The sequence below is a fragment of the Heliangelus exortis genome, chromosome 9, assembly GCF_036169615.1.
Source record: "Heliangelus exortis chromosome 9, bHelExo1.hap1, whole genome shotgun sequence".
In the NCBI taxonomy this organism is placed as follows: domain Eukaryota; kingdom Metazoa; phylum Chordata; class Aves; order Apodiformes; family Trochilidae; genus Heliangelus; species Heliangelus exortis.
The window spans coordinates 21812749-21839005 of record NC_092430.1 but is presented as its reverse complement, the minus strand read 5'-3'; the positions used below and the strand labels follow the sequence as shown (position 1 = coordinate 21839005).

General features: G+C 46.9%; 2 protein-coding genes across 4 annotated transcripts in view; one reads left to right on the top strand and one right to left on the bottom strand.

The window, feature by feature from the left end:
- The first annotated feature begins 295 nt into the window (after positions 1 to 295).
- On the top strand, positions 296 to 13405 carry CLDN11 (claudin 11). Of its 3 annotated transcripts, XM_071752679.1 has the most exons (5): positions 296 to 356; positions 629 to 841; positions 3586 to 3914; positions 6045 to 6209; positions 12211 to 13405. In XM_071752679.1, exons 3-5 carry the CDS (start codon positions 3689 to 3691, stop codon positions 12441 to 12443), a joined length of 624 nt encoding a protein of 207 aa, XP_071608780.1. In that variant the 5' UTR covers positions 296 to 356; positions 629 to 841; positions 3586 to 3688; the 3' UTR covers positions 12444 to 13405. The 3 variants fall into 3 exon arrangements, with proteins under 3 accessions (XP_071608780.1, XP_071608781.1, XP_071608778.1); XM_071752680.1 differs by lacking the exons at positions 296 to 356; positions 629 to 841 and adding an exon at positions 1901 to 2092; XM_071752677.1 differs by lacking the exons at positions 296 to 356; positions 629 to 841 and having other exon boundaries at positions 2965 to 3914.
- A 2573-nt stretch (positions 13406 to 15978) lies between these two features.
- SLC7A14 (solute carrier family 7 member 14) overlaps positions 15979 to 26257 on the bottom strand; it is a 29252-nt gene continuing 18973 nt past the window's right edge. Inside the window, exons 4-8 of the mRNA XM_071752672.1 lie at positions 25506 to 25723; positions 23512 to 23658; positions 22313 to 22521; positions 20938 to 21815; positions 15979 to 19685 (exon numbers count right to left, since the gene is read on the bottom strand). Coding sequence (XP_071608773.1) covers positions 19363 to 19685; positions 20938 to 21815; positions 22313 to 22521; positions 23512 to 23658; positions 25506 to 25723 — 1775 coding nt within the window. The 3' untranslated portion in view covers positions 15979 to 19362. The remainder of the gene's footprint in view (positions 19686 to 20937; positions 21816 to 22312; positions 22522 to 23511; positions 23659 to 25505; positions 25724 to 26257) is intronic.

The following is a 26257-nucleotide window of genomic DNA, read 5'->3' as shown; positions in this document are numbered from 1 at the left end:
GGTGTTTATATCTAAATACAACTGCTTGTGTATTTGGCATGTGCTCTGGTGCACAACTTTTGTTACTATTTTGACTACTCAAGCAGTGTTGGAGTTGAATGGACACTGTAGAAAGCACCTCACCCTGTGAAATGCTGAGGGTTAGAAAAAGGTAAAAATCAGAAATGAGAATTATACTTTATCTGCTGATGGAAAATGTGCCCTACAGTGTCTCTGAGGAGTGATTCGATGCTGTAAATCATGTGATTACACTCCTCAACATTTTTTGTTTACCATCAGGGAGCTTAAACAGAAAACCCAGAAGAGGGAGGCAGGAGGCTGGAAAAAAGAGGGAGCAGTTCCTGTCAGCTGGATAGGTGTGGGGCTTCTATTTTGGTTGAGCTTCCTCAGCTTGTAACAAAAGGCTGCATTAAAAAAGCAACCAAGTTGTAGTAAAAATACAACTTCTGGATGGTGTTATTCATACTGGGGCTTGGTTTGGTTTTTTTTTGACAGCTGGACAAGCAAGGTCACAAGCATTAGGTATGTTCCTCTTTTAAAGTGCTGCTTTTGTATATAGGAAATCCTAATTGTGTTTCAGATTGTTGCAAACCCTTAATGCTACCATATACTTGCCTGTATTTTGCAGCTGGAGAGAGAAATGAGCAGTATGAACCAGGATGGAGAGGAAATTGGTTAATATTTTGAGAAGCTCAGCCTTTAGTGTGGAAGAAAACAGACAAGGAGCTGTACCACTTGTTAACCCAGTTTATTTCTGCATCCCATGTTATGGTTTTGTGCTGCTGTATTTCCCAGCAAGGGAAAAGCTATTGGGCTGAAAACTGCAAAGAAAAAGTTCAAGGTAAGTCATTTCTGTGAGGAAAAGTCCTGAGGGGTTGATAGCTTGTGTAAAGATAACTTCATTGCAATGCATGCCATTTGTCAGGGAAAGCAGTGCTGAGCACAGAAAAACTGCCTGGGTGACAGGGTACAAAGACTGATTTTTAAGGTGCTCACACTGTTGCTGAGATAAATGTGTGTGTAGCACTTACTTTTAAAATAGCAATTTTTAAGAATATTGCCCCACACGTTTTCAGTTTATTTAGCAGATAGCTGGGAAGTCATTCCTTGTTTCTTATTTTATTGATCTTGTGAATCATTGTTCACTTTCAGTATGCCAACTTACACTGACTTAAATATTGGTGGTGTTATTTATAACACTGACAGAACAGTAAATGTTTCCTGTCTCTGTTGACATCTGTGAAATAATTCAAGCTATGCCCTGTGGGCACCAGGGTGCTGTTGAACAATAGTAGTTACTGAAGTGTCAGATTTACTTCTTGTCACTTTTTGACAAATGCAGTTGGGAAGGCAGATGTGGTGGTGTAAGAAAATTTTGTGGTGTAGGAAACCATTATTGTAGGGGACTGGTTTACAGGAGAATGAATCCTCAGTCTCTGAATTCATGTTCTGTGGCATTTTAAAAAGTTGCTTTCTGTGCTTTAGGATGAGCCTGCACTATCACCATGTAAAATGCTCCCAGTCTCAGCTTTGGGGTGAAAGGGACATCAAGATGTTGCAAAATTTTTTTCAAGCATTTTGAGGACAAATGAAGTATTTTGAAGCATGCTAGAGATCTAAGTATTAGGGTCATTTAGGGAATATGCAGGGGTTTTAACCTCCAAAGGACTGTGTGGTGACAGTACTGTTAGGTGGCAGAGACTGGGATCAGTCATCCCAAGGTGGTCCAGACAGCTTATGCCTGGTGTTAATCAAGAAGCTGTGTACATTTATCCCTGATACAAACAATTCAGGTGTTTAATTCTCAGAATGCTATAAAGTTAAATGGAGGAACTGCTAGACTGAGAACCTATAAACTGAGTCAAGGAAGGGGAGAGGCAGGAACATACTCATTTGTCAGCTTCCAAATTCAAGAGGTGACATGTGATCTATCCAATACAATTGCATGTTCCAAGAAGTGGAACAACACTCTTTTCACTTAAGAGATGACAAGTTTATCTCCTGAATAATAAATAAGCAGGAGTATTGGTTGGGGAAAAGATTAAGTCCATCTGGAACTAAACCCTAGACAACATGAAAATGGTGGTTGGGTGTAAGTAACAGCTTGCTCCACCTGAAGTGGGTGCAGGAGAAGAATAAGCTGCTTAGAAAGGTGGGATCACATCAGGACAGTCCAGCAGCAGCACAGCTTCACAAAAATCCTATAAACCAGGTGCAGAAAAAAACAGAGTAACCGACATTATAGAACAGATATGACAAGAACTATTAGATTTCTATTTATCATGAAAGCTCAACTTCAAAGATAATTTTCAGCTCTTTGTATAGCAACTTCAGTGTTCAAATGGAGGTTTGACAAAACAAAACTGTGACCTCGTGTCCTTGAATTTTGAATCTAAGGGGCACATGATGGAGCATGGGTGTTTCTGTTCATGTCTTTCACCTTGTTTGCCTAAAGAATGGGAAGAAAATACTGTTGGATGACAAGTAGGATAGATTTAATTCCTGGCACCTTAACCTTGGAGTGTAGCTTCGAGTCTGTCTTTCTCCCCAGCAGTTGTGGGAATGAATCAGATCCATTGTTCATCATCTCTTGCCCGGTTTTCCCGTTCCCCCTGCAGCACGGGCAGCTCTCCACTAGTGGTCTCTCCAGGCACGTCCAATCCTCCTGCATCCAACCCTTCCCTTTGCAGGATCAGCAGCATAGGACACAAAACGCTGAAGTTTCATTAGGGATGTGTTGGCACGCAGTAACACGTCTATATGTTTGTGAGAATACAAACAAAATTAGGAGGTTATCCTGCCTGCCTGTTTTTCCTGATGCGGTTGTGAAGTTTTTGTGGGTTTTTTTTTCTTTTGATATTTTGAAGTGGGCTTTTCCTTGTTCTATCAAGTAGATAAAAACTTACATCCCCAACGAGTCTGACTAAAAAGCTGCTCATTCTAAATTTTAGCATTCAAAAATAGGAACAGGGTGCTGTTAAGCAAAACACACATTTAAGACTCTGTGAATGTTGGTTGATACTTTTGAACCCCCCTGCATAAGCAGAGAACACAGGGGTGGATCTTTTATGTTTTTGCAGTAACTGAAAACGTCAGGAAAAAACCCAAGACTGGTTTTGTTCTTTTACTGCAGCTGTCCTGATGGCTCTGGTGAGATGATCAATTCCACCTCTTGAGTAACTCTGTCCACCACCTTTCTTGCCCTGCCTTTCCATAAAGAGATACCAGCATGATTGTTTATCTTTGCCTTGAAAACACTGCCTTAATTTTTCTCCAGAGATGCTAAATCTTGAATGGTCAGGCTGTTTGCATTTGAATGAAGCAGCCTGGTTTGTTTCTCAAGCAGGGCTGGGTGTAATTCTCCTTCTCCTCCTTTCAAAACCCTCCTTCCCCTCTGACTCTCTCGATGAACTGGCAGAAGTTGGGGCTCCCTGCTCGCTCCTCCCATGTGTTATGGGGCTGGAGGCAGCTCTGACCCCTCCCAGGGAGGGAGCTGGGCAGAGGCAGCCGAGTGCCTGCAGCAGCAGTGAGTGCTTGATCAGAGACCTCATCCTACCAAACCTTCACCCCTCCTGCTCACACTAGGTCCCAGCAGAGAAGAATCCACAGCAAGGAACTCTCTGGCCACCTTTGCTGAACCCCTGCGGGTCCTCTCTTGTCTCCTCTCCCCCACCAAGGGATCATCACCATGGTGGCCACCTGCCTGCACCTGGCTGGAGTTGTCTGCAGCTTTGTAGGGTGGATCGGGGTGATCGTGGCAACATCCACCAATGACTGGGTGGTGACTTGTGGCTACACCATTACCACCTGCAGGAAAATGGATGAGCTGGGATCCAAGGGGCTGTGGGCAGACTGTGTCATGGCGACGGGGCTCTACCACTGCAAGCCCCTCGTGGACATCCTCATACTGCCAGGTATGTGTGCCCTGTCCTTTCCTTTGGTGAGGAGCCAGGCCTTGCTCTGAGCAGGGCAGGTCCTGCTGCAGGATGAGTTGATGGTGAAGCTCCTTCAGCTCCATCAGAGCAGGAGATGGTCCATTCCATACGCTAAAGAATGTGCATAGTAGCTGTTGTAATTAAATGATATCTGGCTTTAAGCATACCATGTGTTACCTGTGGGTGTTCAAGTCTAGTTCATGTTTATTCATTTATTCATTGCTCTTAATAAATGCTCACTGTTCCTTTCACATCTTGTATCTAGATTGCATCACAAAAACATATGTAGTATACTAAGGTATAGCAGAGTACTTCGAGGTATAAGAGAGTATTTTGAATTTTGAGATGATCATGAGCTATTATAAATGTTAAGGTTCTGTTCCTTAAAAAGATTTTGAGTATAATGAGTCTTCCAACACCTATTATTAGTGCTGCTATGGCTGTTAATCTTTTGAAAGATCATCATTAGTCTTGATGGTCTTGTGCTTCCCACAGGCTCTAAGGCAAACAGATGTAACTACATTTAACTTGCCTTGATATTTTCTAATTATATTGTAATTTTCCACTAGTTTACTGCAAAAGAAAAATTGAGTAAGATGTTTCATCAGTATTGATACATCTTTCGAACTAATTAAACCTGATGAAGTCTTGTGGTCTTGTCCCTGGTAGTTTAGTTCATGATCTGATCTGTTTGAATCACTGTTAACTCTGCACTGCTTCTTTGTTCTGTTAAATTTTATATTGCACCTCCTCCGGCATGTTGGAGATGCCTCTTCCAAAGCTGATAGGGTAGAAATAACCATTCCTTTTAGTTTTCTTCTGTATTTCCTTATATATCTGTTTAAACAGTTGTGAAAATAATTTCACAGAGGGTTAGAAAGATTATTCCCAAATATCTCTCTGTTACAGAGCCTAGTCTGTGTAACACTGAGCTTGAAATATTAAATCTCTCAGACTAGCTCTTATTCTACCTCATTTGTGTATGTATACTTCTATTTTATTTGTTTTACCTTCCTTGTTGTTGCTGTTGTTCAATATGATTCAGCACAGAAGACAAAAAAACCCATGTTATTGAATTAAGTTTAAATAATAGGTGAATAGGTCTTTCAGGAGGAGAAAGCAGTGCTGCTCTCCAGCAGGAACAAATCACAAAACAAGATGCTTCTGGTTGTAACACATTTGATACCCACAGCTTTCCAAGAGAGGGACGTTTATCCTGGTGTGCCTGATAGCTGAAATCTAGTTAGAGTCGTTCATTGCCTGAGTTGGGTCTTTAAAATAAATGTATTTGTATTCTGGTTTAATCAGGATTGATTGCCCAGATACCACACTGGGCACTGCCAGCTCCTTTGTTTAGGATCTCATTTTTTTGCCCTGAACACCTCTGCTAAGTTTTTTTTTCATTAAGTGTCCTCTGGAAAATATCAAGAAACTATTCAATATACACTGAGTCAATTCAATATACACAGAAAAATCCTCATGTCTGGTGCCTTACCTTTATGTCAGCAGGACTTGCTTGAGACCTCTGTTTGCTGATATTGTTTGAGACACAACAAAACTGTGTTTGCCTGTGGCAGCTTCATTTTGTTAATAGGAGGGGAATGAGAGCTGTTGTATTCACTCTGCTTGGACTATTCTGAGAGCTGGCGGAGGCTCACCAGGCACCAGAGCAAATCTGACACTCTTTGTTTTCTTTCTGCATACAAGTCATGACCCGTTCTTATTATTTGTATGTAAATTTTATATAGTTTATAAATTACATATATATAAGTTTATATAGTATATAAGATTTTAGCTAGGAAAATACAAAAATTTAAATTATATGTACATAAGAGAAGTACATTTTGTACCAAAGTACCAGTGATTTCTCAGTGTCTTGCTGGGAAGAGCCTGTGTTTTCCAGGCAGAGCTGCTTGTTCTTGGGAAAATTTTGAGCTTACCCATCCCATGTTCATTCACTTCCCACTATCCAGCAGTCTGACTGTCTTAATTGTTTACACAAAGGATTGAACCTGTGTCCCATACCCCATGGAAGCGCTGGGAGCTAATTTGTCCAGCAGTCTCCTTGTGCCCAATACTCAAAATCCTCTGTCCTTGCTTTGCCTACAGGGTATGTCCAAGCATGTCGAGCACTGATGATTGCTGCCTCTGTCCTGGGTCTTCCTGCTATCTTCTTGCTGATCACTGTCCTGCCCTGCATCCGGATGGGCCACGAGCCTGGAGCTGCCAAGTACCGGCGGTCCCAGCTGGGAGGGATCCTCATCATCCTCCTGGGTAAGGTGGAGAGACAGAGATCTTCCTCCAGTTCAGGGTGTTGCAACCTGGTTGAGCATGTTCACCTGAGTTGACCCTGAAGCCCTCCAGAATTCCTGCACTTGGGATGATCAAAGGGCAGGAGAAAGGGTGGGAGGACAAAGGCAGGAGGCAATGAGGGCAGAGGCTGTGAAACCCTGCTGTGCATTGTCTGGTGGAGTCCTCAGGCCACCTCCTGTGTCTGCAGCAGAGCAAAGGCAGCCACTCACAGACAGCTGTCTGTGGGCACTGGTTTTGCTGGGTCACTGTGGAAATGATGCTCTTTTTGGAAAAGGGTCAGAACTTCCAAACTGCCTACAGGGAGAGGACAACCTCAGAATTCTCCCTGGGCATCGCGGGTGCAGCTGGGTCAGTGTAAGCTGAGGTGTGTGGGAAGGGAGGGTGGTGGCTGAGGGACCTGCCTGTGGGACAGCAGGGGAGGGAGCAAGGAGGTGACCTGGACCTGGGAAGAGAGCTGGCATGATGTTCCCTTTGCCTCCCAACCCCCTCTGGCCAGCCTTGTCCTTCGCCTCCGAGTTCCCCTGGGAATTTCTTCGCGTCCTCAGTGCCGGCGGAGGAGATTGTTTTGAGCAGCACAGACTGTGGAGCTCATTGTCCCCAAGTCAACACCTGCATGTTCTTGAAGCCTCGTCATCTCAGCAACAGGCTGCAGTGCCTTGTTTTCACCCGTCTGCATGGCAGAGGAGGAGGGGTGAGGGAAAGTGGCCTCTTTGTGTGGCTCTGCTGGTTGCTGGCAGCCAGCACTGACATCATGCCCGTCTTCTTTCTTCTTCTCCTTTATTTATTTTTTTTTCTTTTTTTTCAAGTGGGCATTGGGTATAGCTGCCTGCTCAGAGGGGCTGTCCTCTGGGCACTCCTTTCTTGCAAGAGGTTCCTCCTCTGGTGCCTTGGTGAGAAGCAGTCAGGCACGTTGCCACAGATGGAAGGTCTCAAATCAGCTTTATAAGGTCTACTTAGGACATCATGAACAACCATGTTAGAGAGCTGTTGGCATGTGGCCTTCATCGCTGTCCTAAAACCTTGAGTCACCTATTTGGGCTTGGTAAAGTGAAAGGAAAAGTGTGGGTTTTTTTTCTGGCTGTGAATGAAATTATAGTGCCAGCAAAGTCTGCTCTGCTGGATTCCCCCAGCTTGGGATAGGGGAAGCCCAGCAGAGCTGCACTTCACTACAAACAAAATTGGGTTTTGGTTCCATTCGAGGAGAACCGTGCTGTAGATCAGCCCCATTGGCATGGCTGCAGCTATGGAGTGTTGTCCTTAAATCTGCTTTGCTGAAGGGCAACAGGATTCCAGGAACAGCATGCACACAGCAAATTGCAGGGACAGTGTTGGGGAATACTGCATTAGGACTAGTGACACCCCATATCTTGAAGTGCTTGGGGTCTGGAGTGTCCCTCTCCCATCCTGGTCTTGCTGTGAAGTGACACCAGGGAGGAGAATAGATGTAAGAGGATGGAGGAAAAGTGTTGTGGTGCTCCATAAGCCAAGCTCTGTCTCAGAATGTGGATTTCCCCTGAGTAGACACTATGAGGAGTGGAAATATGTGTGTTTACAGAAATGTTGGTGGATGAATGCTCTTTGGGTTGGATTTGGATTTCTTACTGATTGTACCTTAGTGAGTTTGGAAGCATCTGCAGGTGAAGTGATTTCTCATATTGCTGATGTCTGGAATGATCTGGGCTGGGAGCAGCAGCCTGGTCACAAGTTTTAGTCACAGTTAGAATTATAATGCTCTTTTTGTCAGGTCACAAATGAAGAATAAATAAGCTCCTTTAGCTCTTAAATTTGTGGGGTTGTTCTTTTTTTTTTTTTTTTTTTTTTTTTTTTTTTTTTTTTGTTGCTGTTTTTGTTTGGTTTTTGGTTGGTTGGTTGGTTGGGTTTTTTAGTTGTTTGGTGATAACCTGACCCACATTTATTTTTACAAACCCCAGATCAGATTGGGCTGATCAGCAAGACAGTTCCTTTGGATGAAGAATAGCATACAGAGCTTGGGACTTCAAGCTGGTTAATGATCTGTTATTTGCAAATGAGGTGTTATTATTCCAGAGCATTAATAGACATGAATCTGGCCTAAAAAAACCCATAATACTGACTTAAAATTCATTATATTCTAGAAGTACTATGCCTGGAACTGTTTTTATTTACCTTCTGGTCACCGAACTCTGTTTTGTGGTTTTCCCCAATTGCAGAGGCTCCAGCCTTTCCCTCCAAGCAGAGACCAACTCCCAGAGCTCTGATTAAAAGAAAACAAACCTCAAACCACTCACTAACATAGCAGAAAAATGGAGAAATGAAATGTGTTGGGGGGGGAGCTGACCCCACAGCAATCTTTGCTTGTCACACAGGGAAGGGCTGGCAGTTTGTCACTGACATTTGTTAAAAAGGGAAAGCAGGGGCTGAAACAGTGTGGGGGGAAAAAGAAACCCAACCAGCAACAGCAACAACAACAAAAAATAAAAACTTGAAAACTTGCCAGGAAAACAATGGGCTCAGATATTCCATTGATTTTTCTGTCCAGTGATAATAGCAAGCTGTGGAGTGCAACCTGTGTGCACACCCTCCTACCCTTCCTGCTGATATATTTATGTCTTTGCTTGATCCTATCTGTCCCAGGGAACTGATTTATTGCTGAAAACAACCATCAGCAGAGGTTTGCTCTGAGCTGGTATGGAAACATTTCTTAGGATAGTGTTGATGGAAAAACCCCAGCCCATCCTGTGTTGTTGATAGTAATTTGGGGGGACCTCATGCTGGTAACCAGGCAGGCATTTTCCACATGAGTTATTGGGGATTGCTATTGCAAAGTGACCATATTATCTATAGCAAGCTAAATAAAGTATCCAGAAGTTTTTCTGGACACTGCATGGGATTTACTTGTACAGCAATAGATATTAAGTTAAAAAAAAAAAAAAGTTTGCCTTGCACAAAGAAAATAATAATCATAGCTATCAGTTATTTCAACCAAATGCTTTGAAAGAGAAATCCATGTGACTTTGAGTCAGCAACTCAGAATAACTAATTTAGCTGTGAGAGAGAAGTATTCTTTCTTCTGCAGCAAGCCTACAACTTACTGATAAGGACTTTGGCAGGGACTCACTGTCCCTTCAGCTGGAGTGATCCTGTTCTTATCTCCCCCACCTCCCCAAGCACCTTCTGTGCTTCCTGTTGACGTGGACTTCCATCTGATTAAATTATGCCTGTCGTGTAGAATATTAAGAATTTCAGCTCAGCAGATTGGACCACTGGAAGTCCATAATCAAAAAGGACTTTAAAATGCTGGGAGCCTGGGATGTATCCCTGTGGATTCCCAGCAATCTGGTGGAGCAAGTACATCCATACCCAGTGTCAGCAAGATGTCTTTTACAGGACTTGCCTGCTCGAGCTGCCAAAAAGCAGGCAAGCTTCCCAGTTTGTGTGTGCTCCAAAATGTGCCTGCTTTTCCATCTGAGGTAGCTTGGTCTAATAGAAAATGTTCCCTCTGTTTGCAGACTTTCATTTACTTTTCTGCCAGGCTATACTGACTACAGCAGCTCCACTATGGGAAAGCATTCTTATTTAGAGAGAGGCAGAGGGTCTCCCAGCATTGGCACGAGGGGAAAGGGTTGCTAATTTCTATTCAAATACCTTTTCCATGTCAGCAGCTATTAAAAACTTGCCCTAAAAATGCCTTTTCCAGTCCCTTCAGGTTTCTTGGCAAATCGCCTTTCTTTCTTTTTCATCCTTTCTTTGTGATACAACTAGAGCAAAATTTGAGTTCTCCAAGAAATATTGCAGTTGCAGACTGTCCCTTTTTGCATCTTCTGGGAGCATCCAGCCCCATCTATGCAGGGCAATGAAATCCAGTCCTGTCTCAGGGCTGAGCACCAGGGTCACTGGTGGCTGAAGGCAGCTGGTAGTCTCTGCAGACAGAGAGGTCCAACTAACCCAGGCAAAGTCCTTGGCTTGTGTTTCACAGCTTTCTGCTATTGTCAGCATTAAAATAAGGTGGTTTCACATGTAGTAGAGCCACATGCACAAGAGATGCCATTGTGTTAGTGTCCCCCAGAGCTCTTCTCACCCCTGTGCAAATGTTTTCTTCAGTCCTGTGTTGTGGGGGAGGGTCTGTATAGATAAGGCTCTTACAGTCTATGGACATAAATATATATATATATATATTTACTGCTGACAGAAAAAGAAAAGATTATTGTGTCTTTTCGGACAACAAAGAAGCTTTTTTCCTGGAGGCCATTAGAATGCTTTGTGGATTCCCAACTGATACATTTTTGTTGTAAAGTGTTAGAGGCTCATGAGCTGCTTGCAGGACTGATCCACATGCAGGAGAAATTCTGTCCTCCCCTCCCTGCCTTCTCCAAAAATTCCTTCCAAAGCCACAGGGTCCTTGCTTTGAGGAGGCCCAAAATTATTACTGGCTTTATTAGCATCCTTCAAATGTTCCTCTCTTTTCCATAAGAAAATATTTTCTCTCACAATAACTTCAGTTATTGGGGATGGGTTTTCTGTTGCCCTGGCCAGGAGCTATGGTTTGTTCTCTACTTTAACTAAACAATTTTATTTTTAATCTCAACCCCTTTTTTTCCCCCCTCTTGCAACCTTAACTTTTTGACACTGCTTCCAGATACCTTTTAACACGGTTGGTGGAAATCTGTAACTCTGCCACGGTCCTGTTATTGTTTTGCTCTGATTCTCTGATAGCCACAAGGATGGAGTCCTGCACAGCTTGTCCCAGAGGCAAATAAATATTGACAGATTAATTCCTCTCAGATGTACAGCCCATAAAGAAGTATTGTTTTAGGACCTGCTCCTGTGAGGTGATTAACACCATCAGCCCCAGCTGCCCTCAGTGAATGTGGGGATTTTGCAGGATGAGGGTAGGTCAACCCTTGGAGAGGGCAGTGAGTGTGACCATAGGAGAGAGTGTGCACAAGGAGAACCCAGGGCCCTTTTTCTCCCTGCTCAGAGTAAATTGTCTGTGTGTGCTCATAGCAAACTCTCTATGTGTGCTGCACACTGAAACATGGTTGTCTCCAGCCTGGCTGCCTGCAAAGTGTTGCATTTGAACTTCTTCTATGGTCCTGAGGGTATCTATTTCACATGTCACCTGCCTACAACTCCCTGCAGCACCTCTGCAGCAGCCTTCCTGCTTTTTGTGGCAGAAAACCCCCATGAAATTTCAAGTCCTGAGTAATTTTTTGACTAGGTAAAACACTGTTTTCCCTCCAGATGAAGTCCTGTTTCTATTTAGTTCAATAGGTTTCTTGGAGAGCCTTTCTGGGTTTGTCCCCATCACCTGATACAGAGAAATTTTCCTTAGGGAAGTGGAATCTGCTGAGCTGGGAGACACTTCCTTCTCCATAAAACAAACAAACAAAACACCCAACAATGTACTGCTGCTTATTTTCTGTTTGTATTTCATAACCCCTACTCTGTCTCGCTAAGTGCCAGGATATTTCAGTAGTATTTCTGTGACCATTCAGAGCAACTGCAATGATGCTGATGGACATGGTGATTTAAACCAATTGATTCTGGACCAGCAATTTTAGTGTTTCACTGGTGCATACAACTTTCCTGGTCTTGCTTCATATCTAATCTATTCCAAATTCTGCAGCTCTCCAGAGCATCAGCTTCAGGGATGACTTTCATTCTTCCCCCTTAAACCTATCTCTCGGGAATAAATCTCTTTCCCTTGTAATAAGCACATCCAGTTGTGTCAGGCAGCAGTTGTTTTTTCTTCTTGTTTGCTGGTACCTCAGAAGGATGACTCTTTTTTCTTCACCTTTCTCCCCATGAGGCTCCAACGCTGCTTCCTGCTCACACACCTCTTGGACCAAGAGGCCCAAGATTCTCTCCCGGGGACTTAAGGGAGAAGAGATGGGTTTTCCCCTCTGTCTTGCAAGGTGGCCTCTGTGTCCCCAGCATTGGGGTCACCCTCTGGAGTTAACCTTTCCTTTCCCTCTCTCCCCAGCCATGTGCGGCGTCGTTGCCACCATCTGGTTCCCCGTCTGCGCCCACCGCGAGACCACCATCATGAGCTTTGGGTACTCCCTCTACACGGGCTGGATCGGTTCTGCCCTCTGCCTCTTTGGTGGCTGTGTCATCGTTTGCTGCTCAGGAGATGCCCAGACGTTCGGGGAGAACCGTTTCTACTATGGCTCAGGTTCCAGCTCCCCCACCCACGCCAAGAGCGCTCACGTGTAAAAGCGTCCCGGGAGACGTCCCACGGCTGCCGTCGGATGCTCTGCCTGCTGGGTTTGGGTGCCCTGGGTTTGCTCCTGCTGACAGGCACCGCTGTCGGGCTCCCAGGGGAAGATTTAGAAAAGCAGCACAAATGTCTGGTAGTTTGAAGCGTTATTCTCCCCCCATCTGCTCCCCTCCCCCTTCTCTAGAAAAGAAAGCTCCAGCCAGCCCTACCTCTTGGTCCTCCCCCATTTTGTCCTGACCACCTTGCCCCATCTCCTCACAGCTCGGATGGTTTGGGGGTTGTCGTGTGGGTTTTAGGGTTTTTTTATTTTCTTTTCCAGCTCCCCTGATTATAGGAGAGTTTAAAGCAAGAAAACAGAAATGAGAGAGATACTTTCCCGTCGTTAGAAGGACTCTGGCAGCTTCTCCCACCAGGTTTTGCTTTCCCCTGCTCAAGGTCACTGCTTTCGCAGGGTTTGGGTGAGAGGGTGGGGAGGAAGGCTGAACTCTCCAACCAGGCAAATGTTTCTCTTTTGGAACAAGAGTAGGGGATTTTTTTTCTGCCTTTCTTTGTAAATACTTTTGTATGAGTTTGATCATTTTAGTAACAGTATGTTCCCCACCCCCACAGTCATCAGTATGAAGGAAACAGAACCCAAAGGTCCTAATTTACACAGGAGATAACAGTGCCTTTTTATATAGTTTTCAATGACTCTGGGGGCTCTAATCCCCGCGTTCCAGTTTGTTTGTGGTTTTTTTTTTTTTCTTTGTACAGTTCCATTACTAAAAATGTATTTTTACATTTTTTTTTTAGACTCCTTGCTTTCTTCCTCTAAGTTTGTGTTCTGTCTTGCCTCATTAAAGTAGCACATTTTAACACACTGTATAACGTACCTGTTACAATACAATTCTGGTGAATACTGATGATGCCTTTGTACTTTCAGTGAAATACTGTACAATAAATAACAGAGTACCTGCAACCACTGGCTACTTTTTTTTTCCCTTCCTTCCTGTGTGTTTCCATAGCTAGATTTTCCATGACAGGGTTTTACCCGTGATTCTGAAGGTTTTAAAAATGTATTTATTTTTTTATAGCAGCTCAGGATGAGAGATTGTGCTCTGCTGTGGAATTAAGTGGGCCTTTTGGGTTTTATTTTTTGAATACTTGAAATGTGAGTAATTTTCCTGCATGGTACTGACTGTTCTTTCAATCTTCCTGATGGCAGCTTGCACCAGCAGTACTGACCCATAGTACTTTTGGTGTTGGAGGGACTTAGGAACCCAGTGAGTGGTGATGTCCCCCCCAGCAGTGCCTGGGCATGCTGAACTGGATAAGTTTTGCTGCTGGAAGTGCTCACAACAGAAATCTGATCTGGGGTTATTGCTCTGATTAAAACCATGCAAGATCAAGATCTAACTTTGTCCTTCCTCGAGGCTGTAGCAATTTAATTAAGTTGAATCAACATATCCCATTTGTTGCTGGAGATGTTAACTCTGTTCAAATGATTTGTGTAAGCCAGGAGCAGGAGAAGAGGAATGGCCTCTGGACAAGGGGGACAACCCAGGTACTGCGTGTAGGAGGAGAGTGGACTGAGCAGGCAGAGGAGAGGGGACCAAGCAAATCGTGGTGATGGAGAAAAATCTGAAAATAAGGTGGGTTAGGGGCTGTCCTTTCATCTTGGGCTGTGCCAGAGGGAGAATACGAAGAACATGGGCATGGGGCAAGGATGCTGCAGCTCCCACACCTCCTCTGTGTGGGAAGCCGAGGCTGGAGCGTTTAAAAAGGATGAAAAAGGAGACTGACTGCTACCCTATCCCATGTCCCCAGGCGGGCAGCGGGACACTTGTGCCCATGACATCAGAGGCAGGGCACAGGCTCTTGTTGTATGCCCCGGAGGGATGCTCTAAGTGCTGCCATTCATGTGCGGGTGCCACGGGCGAAGGGTCGGGGCAGAGACGTGCCAGGTTGTGCAGGCTGCCCGGGGATTGTGGATTGTGCACGGCTGCTTCAGCTTAACCCCGGGGCCAGCAGCAGCGTGGGAGACCTCAGAGCAGAAAGCTGCTGGAAAGCTGCCCTGCAAACTGCCCCGGGGCAAACTAGGAGGGGAAAAACTCGGGAAAAACTTGAGATGCTGAAGGGTTTGTGGGTTGGTTTTTTTTTGGTGGGTGTTGGTGTTGCCTCAGCTCCTCCAGCAGCAATGAATGACCTGACAAGGAATGACCCTGACAGGCAGTGCTTATGAGGGGGGGGGTTGTGGGGTTTTTTTGTGTTTTGTTTTGTTTTGGGTTTTTTTGTTGGTTGGTTGTTTTTTTTGTTTGTGGTTTTTTTTGTTTGGTTGGTTTTTTTCTGCTTCCCACACCCTTGGGCTGCATCTCAGCACCTTCAGGCAGGTGAGACAGGGAGGGCTGATGCTGGGGCTCTGCTGACCCTGCCCACAGTCACAGCTTATCCCAAATCCAACCCTTAAAAGGCCTCAGAGGAAGGAAGAAGCTTTATTTCAGGGAAGAGAATTCGAATCCAAACAAAGCATAACAAGCTCAGAGCAGCTGTGGTGCAAGCAGACATCTGCAGCGGTGGGGTGTGAGGAGAAGGGGCCAAGAATGGGACAGGATATTAGTGCTGGCACTGCAGAGGAGAAGTGTTTGGAGGAAGCACAAAGAAACATTAAATGTTTCCAGTTTTTACAGGATCAAAGCTCAAATACCTGCTCTGAGCCCTCCCAAAACACCCCCCTCCCCTGTGGTGCTCTCCTGGGTGGGGTTTGCCACGGCACTGTTGGCTCTTGAAGGCTTTTGGTATTTGTTTGCTGCCCCAAAGCCTCAAAATAGTCTCAAATATAACTCTCCTGAAGGGAAAAACTGCTCTAGGCTGTGCCTAATATCAGCTGAGGAGTGAAGGGAGTGAGCTCTGGTGGTCACTGGCCTGGAGGTGGCCACCCATGACCCAGTGGAGCTCCACCAGCCCTGGAAGCCCTTTCAGAGCCAGGAAAAAAAAAGGGACAGGAATAACAGGAGGGACCCCATGGGGTTAGTGGTAACCCTGAGCATCATGAAGGGGAGAGGTGGCTTTGGCCTCACAGGTGATGTCTGCATCCAGACCAGGAAGATGTTGATGCTCACTGGGGCTTCCCACCTCAATAGTCAGCCTGTGCTCACTGGGTTTAGTTTTTCTGGTTTTCTTTTGTTTGTGGTTTTTTTTGTTATTTTTTTATTGTGTAAACTGATAAGCATCTTTTTTCACAGGAGTACAAGTGAATATCAAAGTCAGCCCATTAAATAGGATCTTCTGCAAAGGAAATTTTGAAACACTTAAGGCAAGATTTGTTCATCTCTGGCTTCAGTTTAACACTGAAAAAAAAATGTCAGACCTTCAGGTACTGATTGGCTTAACAAAATTTATGTGGGAAATTTTTTATTTTTATTTTTTTGGTTTTAATCTTTCATTTAAAAGATTTACATTACTACGGAAACTGATACTAAGACACATTTATCTCTGGCTTTCCTTAAAAATCCATTAGTTCCTGTCTTGAGTTTTAAATGTAAAGGCACACCATAAAGCTTTATGCATTTATTAAAATATACAGATTTTGGTAAAGTTAGATTTTTTTTTCTTAGTATCTTGATTTTATATATATATATATTTATATTATATGTATAGTTGTCAACAACACAATCATTTGAAAATGAAAATCACTCCATAACATATTTGCGTATTTTTTTTCTTCCTTATGACACACTACAAGACCCCATTGCACAATGCACCAATGGGCTTTTTAGAAACCACAAAAAAAAATTTGAATAAATTAATAGAACAATTTTTTTTTGTAACAAATACACCAACTTCATACCAGAACTGCAGAGAATAGTTACACCAGAAAGGACCATTTGAAAAAAAAAAACAAACAAAAACCAAAAAATCAAACCCCAAAATAAAACAAACAAACAAAAAGCAAGATGCACATCAAAAAGACTGAACAAAACGAAGTGAAGGTCATTTACAAGCTGGATTTACAACACCCCACCTTGTTCTGGAGGTGTGGAGGATGCTGGCAAGCTGGGCCTCGTACCGGGTGGTCGTAACCGTGTGGAGTGAATTTGTGGAGGGACTGAGATCTCCTCGAGTGGGTCTGGAAGATCTGAGGTATTGATGCTCCATCTGTGTCACATTTTGGGCCCCAGGAGAGGGACCAGGCAGGCAGGGAGGGCTGTGTGCCTCTCACTGGTGGTGGTTGGGGGGTGACCCAGCTTTGCCTGTATCCTCCTGGTGGGAGAGGGGTGTGAAGTGGGAAGGCTGCATTTTGGGGTTACAGGAGAACAACCCACACCTCCTGCCAGCATCTGGAATCAACCCCAGGGCCATGCTGGGAGATGATGGCTTTGCCTGAACACTTTGGTCTTTGCTCCTTTTGCTTGTGCACATCCAAGACCCCAGTGCCCACAGCAAGGGAAAGAGCACAAGGTTCCATATGGAGGCAAGATCCGTGTGTCCCCCAGGCATTGCTGCTTGGAGCAGGGTGGGCAAGACCCAGCTTGTGTCTCATCTGCCTTCTCCTGAGGCTCCTCCATTAGGTGGGATGTGGTGGGCTGGGTAGGAGGGCACAGATCCCACCTGTGACCACAGCAGGGGCCTGGCCACACCAGGTGGTGCTGTGGAATCAAATGCTGACAGTCCTGGGGATGTGGCCCAGCTGTGCTGCCCATGGGGAAGGGGAAGGAGGATGGGGTGAACAGAAACAAGAGCAGTTGAAGGGCTTCACTTGATGGAGATCCAAAGGAGAGATTCCCAAAGGGGTCAAGCCCTCCTTGAATGAGATGATGGCATAACCAGAGCAGATGTGAGGACATACAGGGGCACTGGGAACTGCTCCAGAGCCAGAGATTAAGGCTGCAAAAGGAGTGACAGGGTACTTGGGCACGAGTTTGTGGTTCAGCAGAGGCCTAAACACAGCGTGGAAGCAGGATGAAGATGACAACCCCAGATGTGGTACAGTGCAAGAGCTGGTAGGAAAACAGCCTCAATCTTTCTCCCTGAAAAGGCAAAGCCAGGCCTGCGAGGTGTCATCTCACTTGGGTACTTCTAAGGCATCAAGGACAAGAGCAGCCAAGCCTGGGTCACCTTCTGGGTCTGCAGAACTGGATGTTCTTCTTCACTTGGTCAAAGGACTGTGTTTTGGGACTGTCTGGGGCAGACACTGCAGGTGGGAAACGTGCAGAACCTCACCCTTGAGCCTTGGGAGTGATCAGGATGGGTCCAGGCACCCTCTGCACCAGCAGCCCACTTGCCCGCAGAGAGTGTGAGGGGGGTTCTGTGCTGTGTTCACAGCATCATGCACTGGAAATCCTTCTTCATGCCCCACATTGATGTTAAATTTCCCCCTGGGGTGCCAGCAGCAACCCCTAGCCCTGGGGTTTGGTCTGGGATCCCCCAGAGATGGATCTGGCAGCAGCCCTTGGCAGCTAGGGGCCGGATGGGTGTTGCTGTCTGATGGGGCCCTTCCTGGGTTATTATTTGTTATTTATTCAAAAAGATGTTCTCTTTCTTGTGGTGGGGACACTGGTGATGGGGAATCTGACAGCTCTGCTGGGGACCAGGACCATGCTCTGCCAAACCAGAGGGTTTATCTATGAGCAGGACCCATCTGCAGAGCCCTCTGCCCTGCCAGCCACCAGCTCCATTTGGTTTCAAATTGAAATACAGAAAGGTACAGAATGAGAAGCACAATTCTTTAGTGTGAGGGTGGTGAGACACTGGCCCAGGCTGCCCAGGAAAGCTGTGGAGATGTGGCTTCCCCATCCTGGGAAGTGTTGAAGCCCAGGTTGATGGGTTTAGGAGCAACCTGGTCTAGTGGGAGGTGTCCCTGCTCATGGCAGAGGGTTGGGACAAGATGATCCTTAAGGTCCCTTCCAACCCAAACCAGGGAGATTCCCACAGCTGTGTCCTCTCCAGTTGCCACATGTGGCCCAGCCTTGCCAAGGTGTGGCTGACCCATGGATGTTGCTATTTCCTGGGGACACAGACACAGCCCTGAAGCCACGAGGCCAGAGCAAGGGCTGGAATGTGCCCACCACAGTGAGGGAAATACAGAACAGTTATTTTTGTCCAAGACAACGTGGTGGAGATGGTGCTCAGCCTGTGATGCTCAGAGGAACAGCCTGGGGTCCTCACTGACCATTTGCACAAGGTGGGTTAAGTCAAGTGTGGTCACAGCAAGGTCCCAGAAATGGGATCAGGCTCCCAAAAACATGTTTGGGATGTTCGACCATGCTGGGATTTCAAGGTTTGGTTGAGACATAGACTACTTCTGAATCCCAGTATTTGGGATGCTTGGATTCAGGCTGTGGGGACAGACACAGGGGTCACACTGCTGTGTGAGGGGACTTGTGAGATGGGACCAACATCTCTGGATCCATCCCTGAGCTACCCCCTTGAAAGAGGTTTGTCCATCTCCATTTTCTACCTACTCACCCACCAGTCCCTCTGGATCAGCTAGGACTTCTAAGGTGGTTCAAAAAAAAAAAGCAGACGTGCCAAGCAAGTGCCAAAAATGTAAGGGTGGCATCCCCCCACTGTGGCCATCAAGAGGACATTCCCCAGGGATCTTTCATCCCCTTGGGCGGCTCCTTCCACCTCTCAACAAATGCCCTCCCAGTTTGGCACATCTCCCATTCCACCACCTCCATGGGTGCAGCCAGTGCTGGGAGAGCAACCAATGCCAGGGGATCAGCTGGTGTTCACCAGAGTGGGACCCAACTGATGGAGGGAGCCACAATGGGCCACACACGAGTGTGTTTGGTTTGGGGTCAACGGCAACTGCAGAGTGTGTCCCGAGGACCAGAGGTGAGCAGGGTGGTGGTGGAGGAGCTGGGGAGGATGAGATGGGCTGAGGGAGCCACTGCCTAATTGTTTGGGCAGTGTGGCACCCCACTGCCCATCCCACTACTCGGGTGAGTAGTCCAGCTCATCGTTGGCAATGAGAGCTTCCGAGGGTGGTTTGTGCCTGCCTTTGCTTTTCGACCTGCTACTCGTCCGATGGCTTTCCTTCTCCCCTGCCATTTGCTGGTATGAGAAGCTCTTGTCCTCAGAGGGACCCCAGCCTGGGTAGTCCTCACCCTCGTTGGCATAGGAGAAGCCATCATCCACGGAGAAGGGGTCAACGTCCACATCGTAGCGCTGGTAGGTGCTCTGGTGGAGGGCTTCCTCCCGGGCACTGATTTCCAGGGTGCTGTTCCACATCCCGTAGCCAAAGTAGATGAGCAGACCTGTGGGAAGGAGAGGGTTGGACCCCAACAACAAGCACCAGCCCAGCAACCCCAGCTAAAACACTGCTATGAACACCCCATGTCCCCAAGTGGCACCTGCTCCCCAAAACCTACATCAGGATGGGATGGAGCTCCAGCCCAGTTCACCACCAACCTCCTCCCACCCAGCACCAGGCTGGTGCCAGCTGGTGAGGGTGAAGCCTGTGTAAATACACCCACAATTTTTCAGCCATATGGTGTATGCTGTAGTTGATGTCTGCTCTTCAACCCCCTTGGGTTTTTGGGCTGCCAGCTGTGACATGAGGGTTGTATGTCTTAATGTCAGCTGGGATCACTCCTGGCCTCCTGTGACTGGGCCATCTGCAGCTTTGGTGGGACAGCAGCTCCCAGCAGAGCTGAGGAGGCTCCCCAGAACTGAGCCTGGATCTCCATCCTGTTACCCTCCCCACTTCCCTTTTCTCTCTAGAGTTTTCTGATGATCTCAGTCTCTCTCCTACTGGTGCTCACAGCCACACGTGCCTCAGGGTTGTCAGGATGAGTGTACTTAGTACTGAAACAGTTCTGAAATCCTGTTCTCCTCCCCTCAGGGGCTTCATTTTATCTTCTCCTTCCAGCCTGGCCCGATCTCCCCTTCCATCACCAATGCTTTCCCCAGAAGCAAATGTAACCGGAGGGATCCTGGGATTAACCCACCCCAGACATGCCCCTGGAGAACCCCAGACTTCTCCACATGCCACAGGCATGTCCATGGGGACTGAGTGTGTGGTTAAATCCATGTGGCAGGACAGCACATCTCTGACAGAAAAACCAATGGGATGTGCCCTCCCCCATCCCCAGCAGGTGAGCAGCCATGGATGGGGCTGGTAGAGACTATCACACATTAATGGAGTATTTTAATTGACTTCTTGTCCTTCCTAGCAGCTGAAGAGGTGTCAGATGTACCTGCAGGGGAAAGTTTTGAATTACCAGGGATTAAGCTAATGCTTTGGATTCATCTTTGCTTCCAGGTAGAAGGGTTTACCCTGGATCTGCAGCTTCACCTATTGCTTTGGGGGCCAAAAAAGCCCTGACCATGTTTTCTCCAGCCCAAAGGGTGCATGTGGAAGCTACTGCCCAATGGCTCAGCTTGGGGTTAGGGGGCTCTCAGAGATGGAGCTTTGCTATGGAGACTCAGCCTCACAGGGCTGACTCATCCTTTCAAAAGTGTCAGGTTTTTTTTAAAAAAATTAAAATACACGAATCTGGGACTCACCCACAAAACACCAGACGGCGAATCGGATCCATGTGACCGTGGAGAGCTTCAGCATGAGATAGATATTCACCAGCATAGCAAAGGCAGGGACAAAAGGGAGACAAGGTGCCATGTAGGGCAGCTTCTTGGGGTTTTCTGGCTGCTGCAAGATGACGAACACCAGCACAGCAATCAGCAGGATCATCAGCACGACGAGGAGCACAGCCCACCAGCTCTGCTCTGAGATGTAGTCTGCCCCGAAAATGATGAAGGAGCAGAAGATGAACATCAGGACAAAGAGCAGGAGGACACAGGTGGTGACCGTGTGGCCGGTGGCTGCCGTGGGACGATCCATTTTCCCTGGCAGTCCCAGGTGGATCCTCATGGTGTAGTAACGAGGGCCAATCAACTTCTTCAGCTTGATGAGGTAGATGTTCTCCGACTCATCCGCCTCTATCCCTGAGGTCATGTCCACCGTGCCATAATTGGGGTGATTCACGTTGTAGGTGGATTTATCAGATTTCCCAATTAGCATCTCATTATCCCCCAGAGATGGCAGATTTTTTGCCCCGCAGGTGTTTGTTGGGGGGCCAGCAAACTCTTCTCCTTCACTCCCTGGGGAGCAAGCTTCCTTCTCACAGTCGGCCAGGATGCCCTCCTTCTTCTTGGTGTGCTCCTCGGAGAGGAATTTGACGAAGCCATCAATGTCACTCTCGGGTTGGTATCGAAGGAGCAGGACACAGACTGAGACCAAGGTGTAGGCGAGCAGGGTGCCAATGGACATCATTTCTATCAGGTCCCTCAGGCTGACCAGCAAGGAGAGCAGTGCTGCGAGGAACCCCGAGACAATACAAGCCACCACGGGAGTTTCCGTGTAAGAACTGACGTGGGACAAAAATCTGGAGCGTGGAAAAAGTTGCAGAAGGTTAAAATTGCAGAGGGCAGCAGCTCCCTGGTGCAGGAACTTAATCATCTGGAGGGGCCAGGTTCAGAGCTGTGACCCCTTCAGCTTTTGCTGCTTTTTGGTGGAGGCAGCATGAGATACTGGAAATACTGCTGAGACTGGCTCTGGAGTTAGACCTAGGTCTAACCAGCTCTGAAATGGGCACTGAGACACTTTCAAGTAAATGTCAAGATTTTATGCATATTAACTGCTCTCCTTTGCAAGGGACTCTTGAGTTAAATGCTCATCCTCCCACGAGCTGAATCTCCAGGTACCAGCACCAAATGAAAAACCTTTGCCTAGAGCTCTCCTTTTTTCCCTCTCAGGATTTTATTTGGTGCATGCCCACAGCTCCCTTCACAGTGGCACCAAGCAGTCCCCATCCCTCCCAGCACAATTCCCCTCTGGGTCCCAAGGTGAACCAAAATAAATGCCAGCACTGGCATGACTGACCTGAAGAGCAGCCCATCGCCAGCCATGGCATAAATGACTCTTGGCATGGGGAAGAGGGAGCCCAGCAAGCTGACAGTCAGCCCAGCCACAGACCCAATGGCAACGATGAACTTGGCTGCGTAGAAGCCGTGGGCCACAAACATTTCCATCAGTGGGGACTCGGTGTCGATGGCGTCGTAGGGCACCATCAGTGTGAGGATGATGCTCACCTGGGGAAGGTGAGAGGAAGCAGGACATGGGTGTCAGCTGGGGGCTTGCAGGGCACAGGGGCTGCTTCTCAAAGGTGGAAAAGCAAAAAATTTCAAGTTTGATTGGGGTTATATCCCTAGGTCCCCTGTGGGGGGGAGGCAAGATGCTAGAGGTAAGGACTCTGAAGGCAACACCTGGAACCTGGATGGGATGGAGATGCAAGGGTGACATGGTGGGGTCAGTAACACTGGCACTGGCCACGTTCCTGTCTGGGCTCAGCAATGCTGGACTCATGCACTCCCCATGGGCCAAGCCCAAACCCAAGATGGCATCACCTGGGGCAACACTCTGATCCTGTTTGGGCCAACACTCTGAGCTATTTGGGCCAAAGAGGTTTTGAAGGAAGCTCGCTGTGCTGCAGGAGAGGCAGTGGGTGAGTTTCTTTGAATGGATAAGAACAGTATTATTCCTTCTTTGTGACTCAGTTTTGCTCTTTCACAGGGAAAATCTCCCAGTACAGATATGCATTTACTGGGCTGCAGACCAGCTGGATCTCTCCTGCATGGCCATCCCTGCCCACCACCCCTCATAACTTGGACCCTCTCCCATATCTCCAGCAGAGTCAGTGCTACTTTTCCCAAAACTGTGGAGAAAGGTTGCTGCCATGCTGCTGCTCCTTCAGCTTTGCTCCATTTCTGGATGCAAAAGCTATAGATAGGGATAAGGGGAAAAAATATCTGCAACCATCTCCCTGCAGCCAGCAGAGGGATCTCTGCAGGAGTTTGGGGACAAAATGGGTTGGGGCCAAGGGGAGCCTGGGCAGGATGTCACAGGGAAACACAGATGATGTCCCAGTTCCCAGCAAAGAAATCCCCTTGTCCCTGGGTCAGACTGGCACCCTGGTTCACGGGGAGGGGAGACGCCTGGATGGGATATACTGCATATATTATTTGTATGGCACATATACACATATTTCAATGTACATTTAGGTATCTCTAGCTGGTACTTACAGACACATAAGCTGTCAGGCACATGACGAGCGAGGCTGTGATGGCGTAGGGGATGGAGGTGTTGGGATTCTTTGCTTCTTCTCCTGTGGTTGCAATGATGTCGAAGCCAATGAAGGCATAGAAACAGGTCGCAGCCCCTTTGAGCACCTGAGTGGAGGATGGAGCACCTGAGCACCCAGCCAGGGTGAGGGAACCCAAGCAAAAATGAAAGAACACAGTTCTGCCCTGCCTGAGCTATGGGCTGAGCGGGGCACATCACGGGGTGTACATGTCAGGTGGGGTGTTCCCATCTGGGGACTGACCCTGGGAACATCCAAAACTCAGTGGTTTGGTGTAGGGAGATGTCAATGTGTGGCCCCAGTCAGTGGGGGTATCTGCACCTCCCTCGTGGTGCACCACAAACCTGTGCAGTGCCCAGATCTGCCAGGAGCTCCTGGCAGCCACAGAAGGGACAATTAACCAGTTTTAGGTTTGCTTTCACAACCCTCCACCCCAAATCCATTCATATTAGTAGGGATTTGGAGCATGTTTACACATTCCCTCTTAGCAAGATGTGGCAGCAAAACCTGCTAGCAGAGAGCAGCAGCACTCAGATGTGCACCGCTTCCCAAACACCCTCTGTTTGCCTTGGAACCCACAGCCAGGTTAGGAGCACATGTTGGAGCACTTGGATGAGGAATTATTTGTACTGTTTAGTTATTTTTTTCTAATGGGATTTTAAAAAAAACAACAAAGGTAACAATATTAGCAAGGACATTTACAGGAAAGAAGAACTGGAGCAGGTTAAAGGCTGTGGGGCTGTGAGGGGGATAATTTGCAGCTGTAAAGCCCACAGGTACATGTAGGTGGGTGGGTACCACCCTCATGTCTGTCAGCTCAGCTGCCTGGTGCTGGAGCACATGGTAAAACTCACCTCAGCAAACTGCCTGCAATTCCTTCTTAAAGTCTCCCCTATGGTCCTTGGGAATCTCCTACTTGGGCTGTGGTGGATTTACTCTTGCAAACAATTTGGGAGACAACCAGCCTACTGCAAATGATGGGAAGAGCTTATGGGTTTGATGTGGTTTGGGTATTTATCTCTTAAAACTACATTTTTATTTTTATTTTTATTTTTTTTTTACCAGGAGATATTTGGTGAGCTGAAGTGGAGCTTCGTCCTTCTCAACCCTATTGCATGGCACAAAAAGCACAATCCTCTGCTCTCAAATGACCCTCAGTGCTCTCCTCGTCCTGGTTCTTCTCTGGCAGAAAGGTATTGATTTACTGAAGAGGTGCAGGGACTGGATGGCAGCTTGGGACCCTTTCAATAACTGAGATTCTTGGTTTACTTTACTTTCTTGCTTATTTTTCTGCATGAAACCCCGACGGAGTTAAGCACTGTAAATCTGAGAAATTATCTTGGGCTTAGGCCAGCTGAGATATTTTCAGTCTCTGTTCATCCTTGGATAAAAACCAGTGCAAGCAAGCTAAAAAAGCCTAATATGTCCAAATTCTCAGTAAGCTTTGAAGGAACATCCATAAAATAAGTACTGGCAGGTGGCATTATGAAGTCCTCAAAACAAACGCTTGAGAACATTGGTGTTGAAAAGAAGCCAACACAAGTATCTCCCCCTCAGCAGAGGCAGAGCCAGCACCTCCTGAGCACCCTGTCTCAGATGGCCCCTGTGTTTTGCTTCATTGCAGGGCAAATCAGAGTCTACTTTCCTGGTGTCTACTTTCCCCTGGAGTCTGGCTCTCTAGAAGAACATTTTGGACACCTTCTGGGTTTATTCTCTTCTATGGATAAAGCACTGTCAAAGCCTTTGGGTTTGGTGGAGTGAGGAGGTCTGGATCCAGGGCTGACGGGGTGGAAATAGGGGGTCCCTAGCCAAAGCACAGGTGGGTTTAGCAGGGTGCAGTGGAAATAGGGCACATAAACCATGAGCAAAGCTGGGTGGGTGGCAGGTGGGTGCCACTCCTTACATGCTGCGTGTCCCTCATGTCCCCAGACTTACCCCCGGCCATCCAAAGGGCAGGAATTGCCCTTCAGCCCAGTTGTCACCTTTGACATAGAAGAGCCCAGCAATCATGATGAAGATCCAGACTGCCAGGTTAATGACATTGAGCACGTTGTTCATCCCCACAGAGTTCTTCACCCCCATGGCCACAACGATGGTGACAATGACAGCGATGACCAGAGCAAGGAGGTCAGGGTATGACTCCTCTCCTTTCCCTGAGTAAGAGAAAAGAGGCTGTGGAAGCATCTCCAAAAACTCCATGGGAGCTTTAACAAATGCTTTTCAGACTCTGAAGCTTCACAGATCTCCCTGACCTCTCTGCAGAGGTGGTCTCCAGACACCCTGCCTCCTCCAGCTGAAGTTGTTTTATTAAGGGGATAAATCTTGGTGCCTCAAGGCACTGTTAGGAGTTTTCAGAGGGCAGAAAACAAGCTTGCATAATGTGTATATGCCAAATAGTAATTAAAAATCAAGCAGACATTAAGTTTTCATGGAACAGCTAGAGGACAGCTAGGTGTTTCACTTACTGGTAAGAACCATGGAGTGCTGCTGGAGCTGCTGGGCATGTAGGACCACCACAGGATTGAGTTTCTCCATGGCAGCACCGCAGGCATCAGCCTGGAATCCCCAATGTGTGCTTTAAGGGGATGGAGCAGGGTGCTTACACTGTGTGCAGTGATCCTGTGTTCTTATTAGGCTCTGATACTCAAATACTCAAATAATTTTTCCTTTTACTGCTTATTCTGCTA

Bases quoted from the DNA above. Each gene is read 5' to 3' on its own strand.
- CLDN11 (XM_071752679.1), top strand. From the start codon at position 3,689: ATGGTGGCCACCTGCCTGCACCTGGCTGGAGTTGTCTGCAGCTTTGTA. The intron at 3,915-6,044 runs GTATGTGTGCCC...CTTTGCCTACAG, and splicing joins GGACATCCTCATACTGCCAG to GGTATGTCCAAGCATGTCGA. The intron at 6,210-12,210 runs GTAAGGTGGAGA...CTCTCTCCCCAG, and splicing joins GATCCTCATCATCCTCCTGG to CCATGTGCGGCGTCGTTGCC.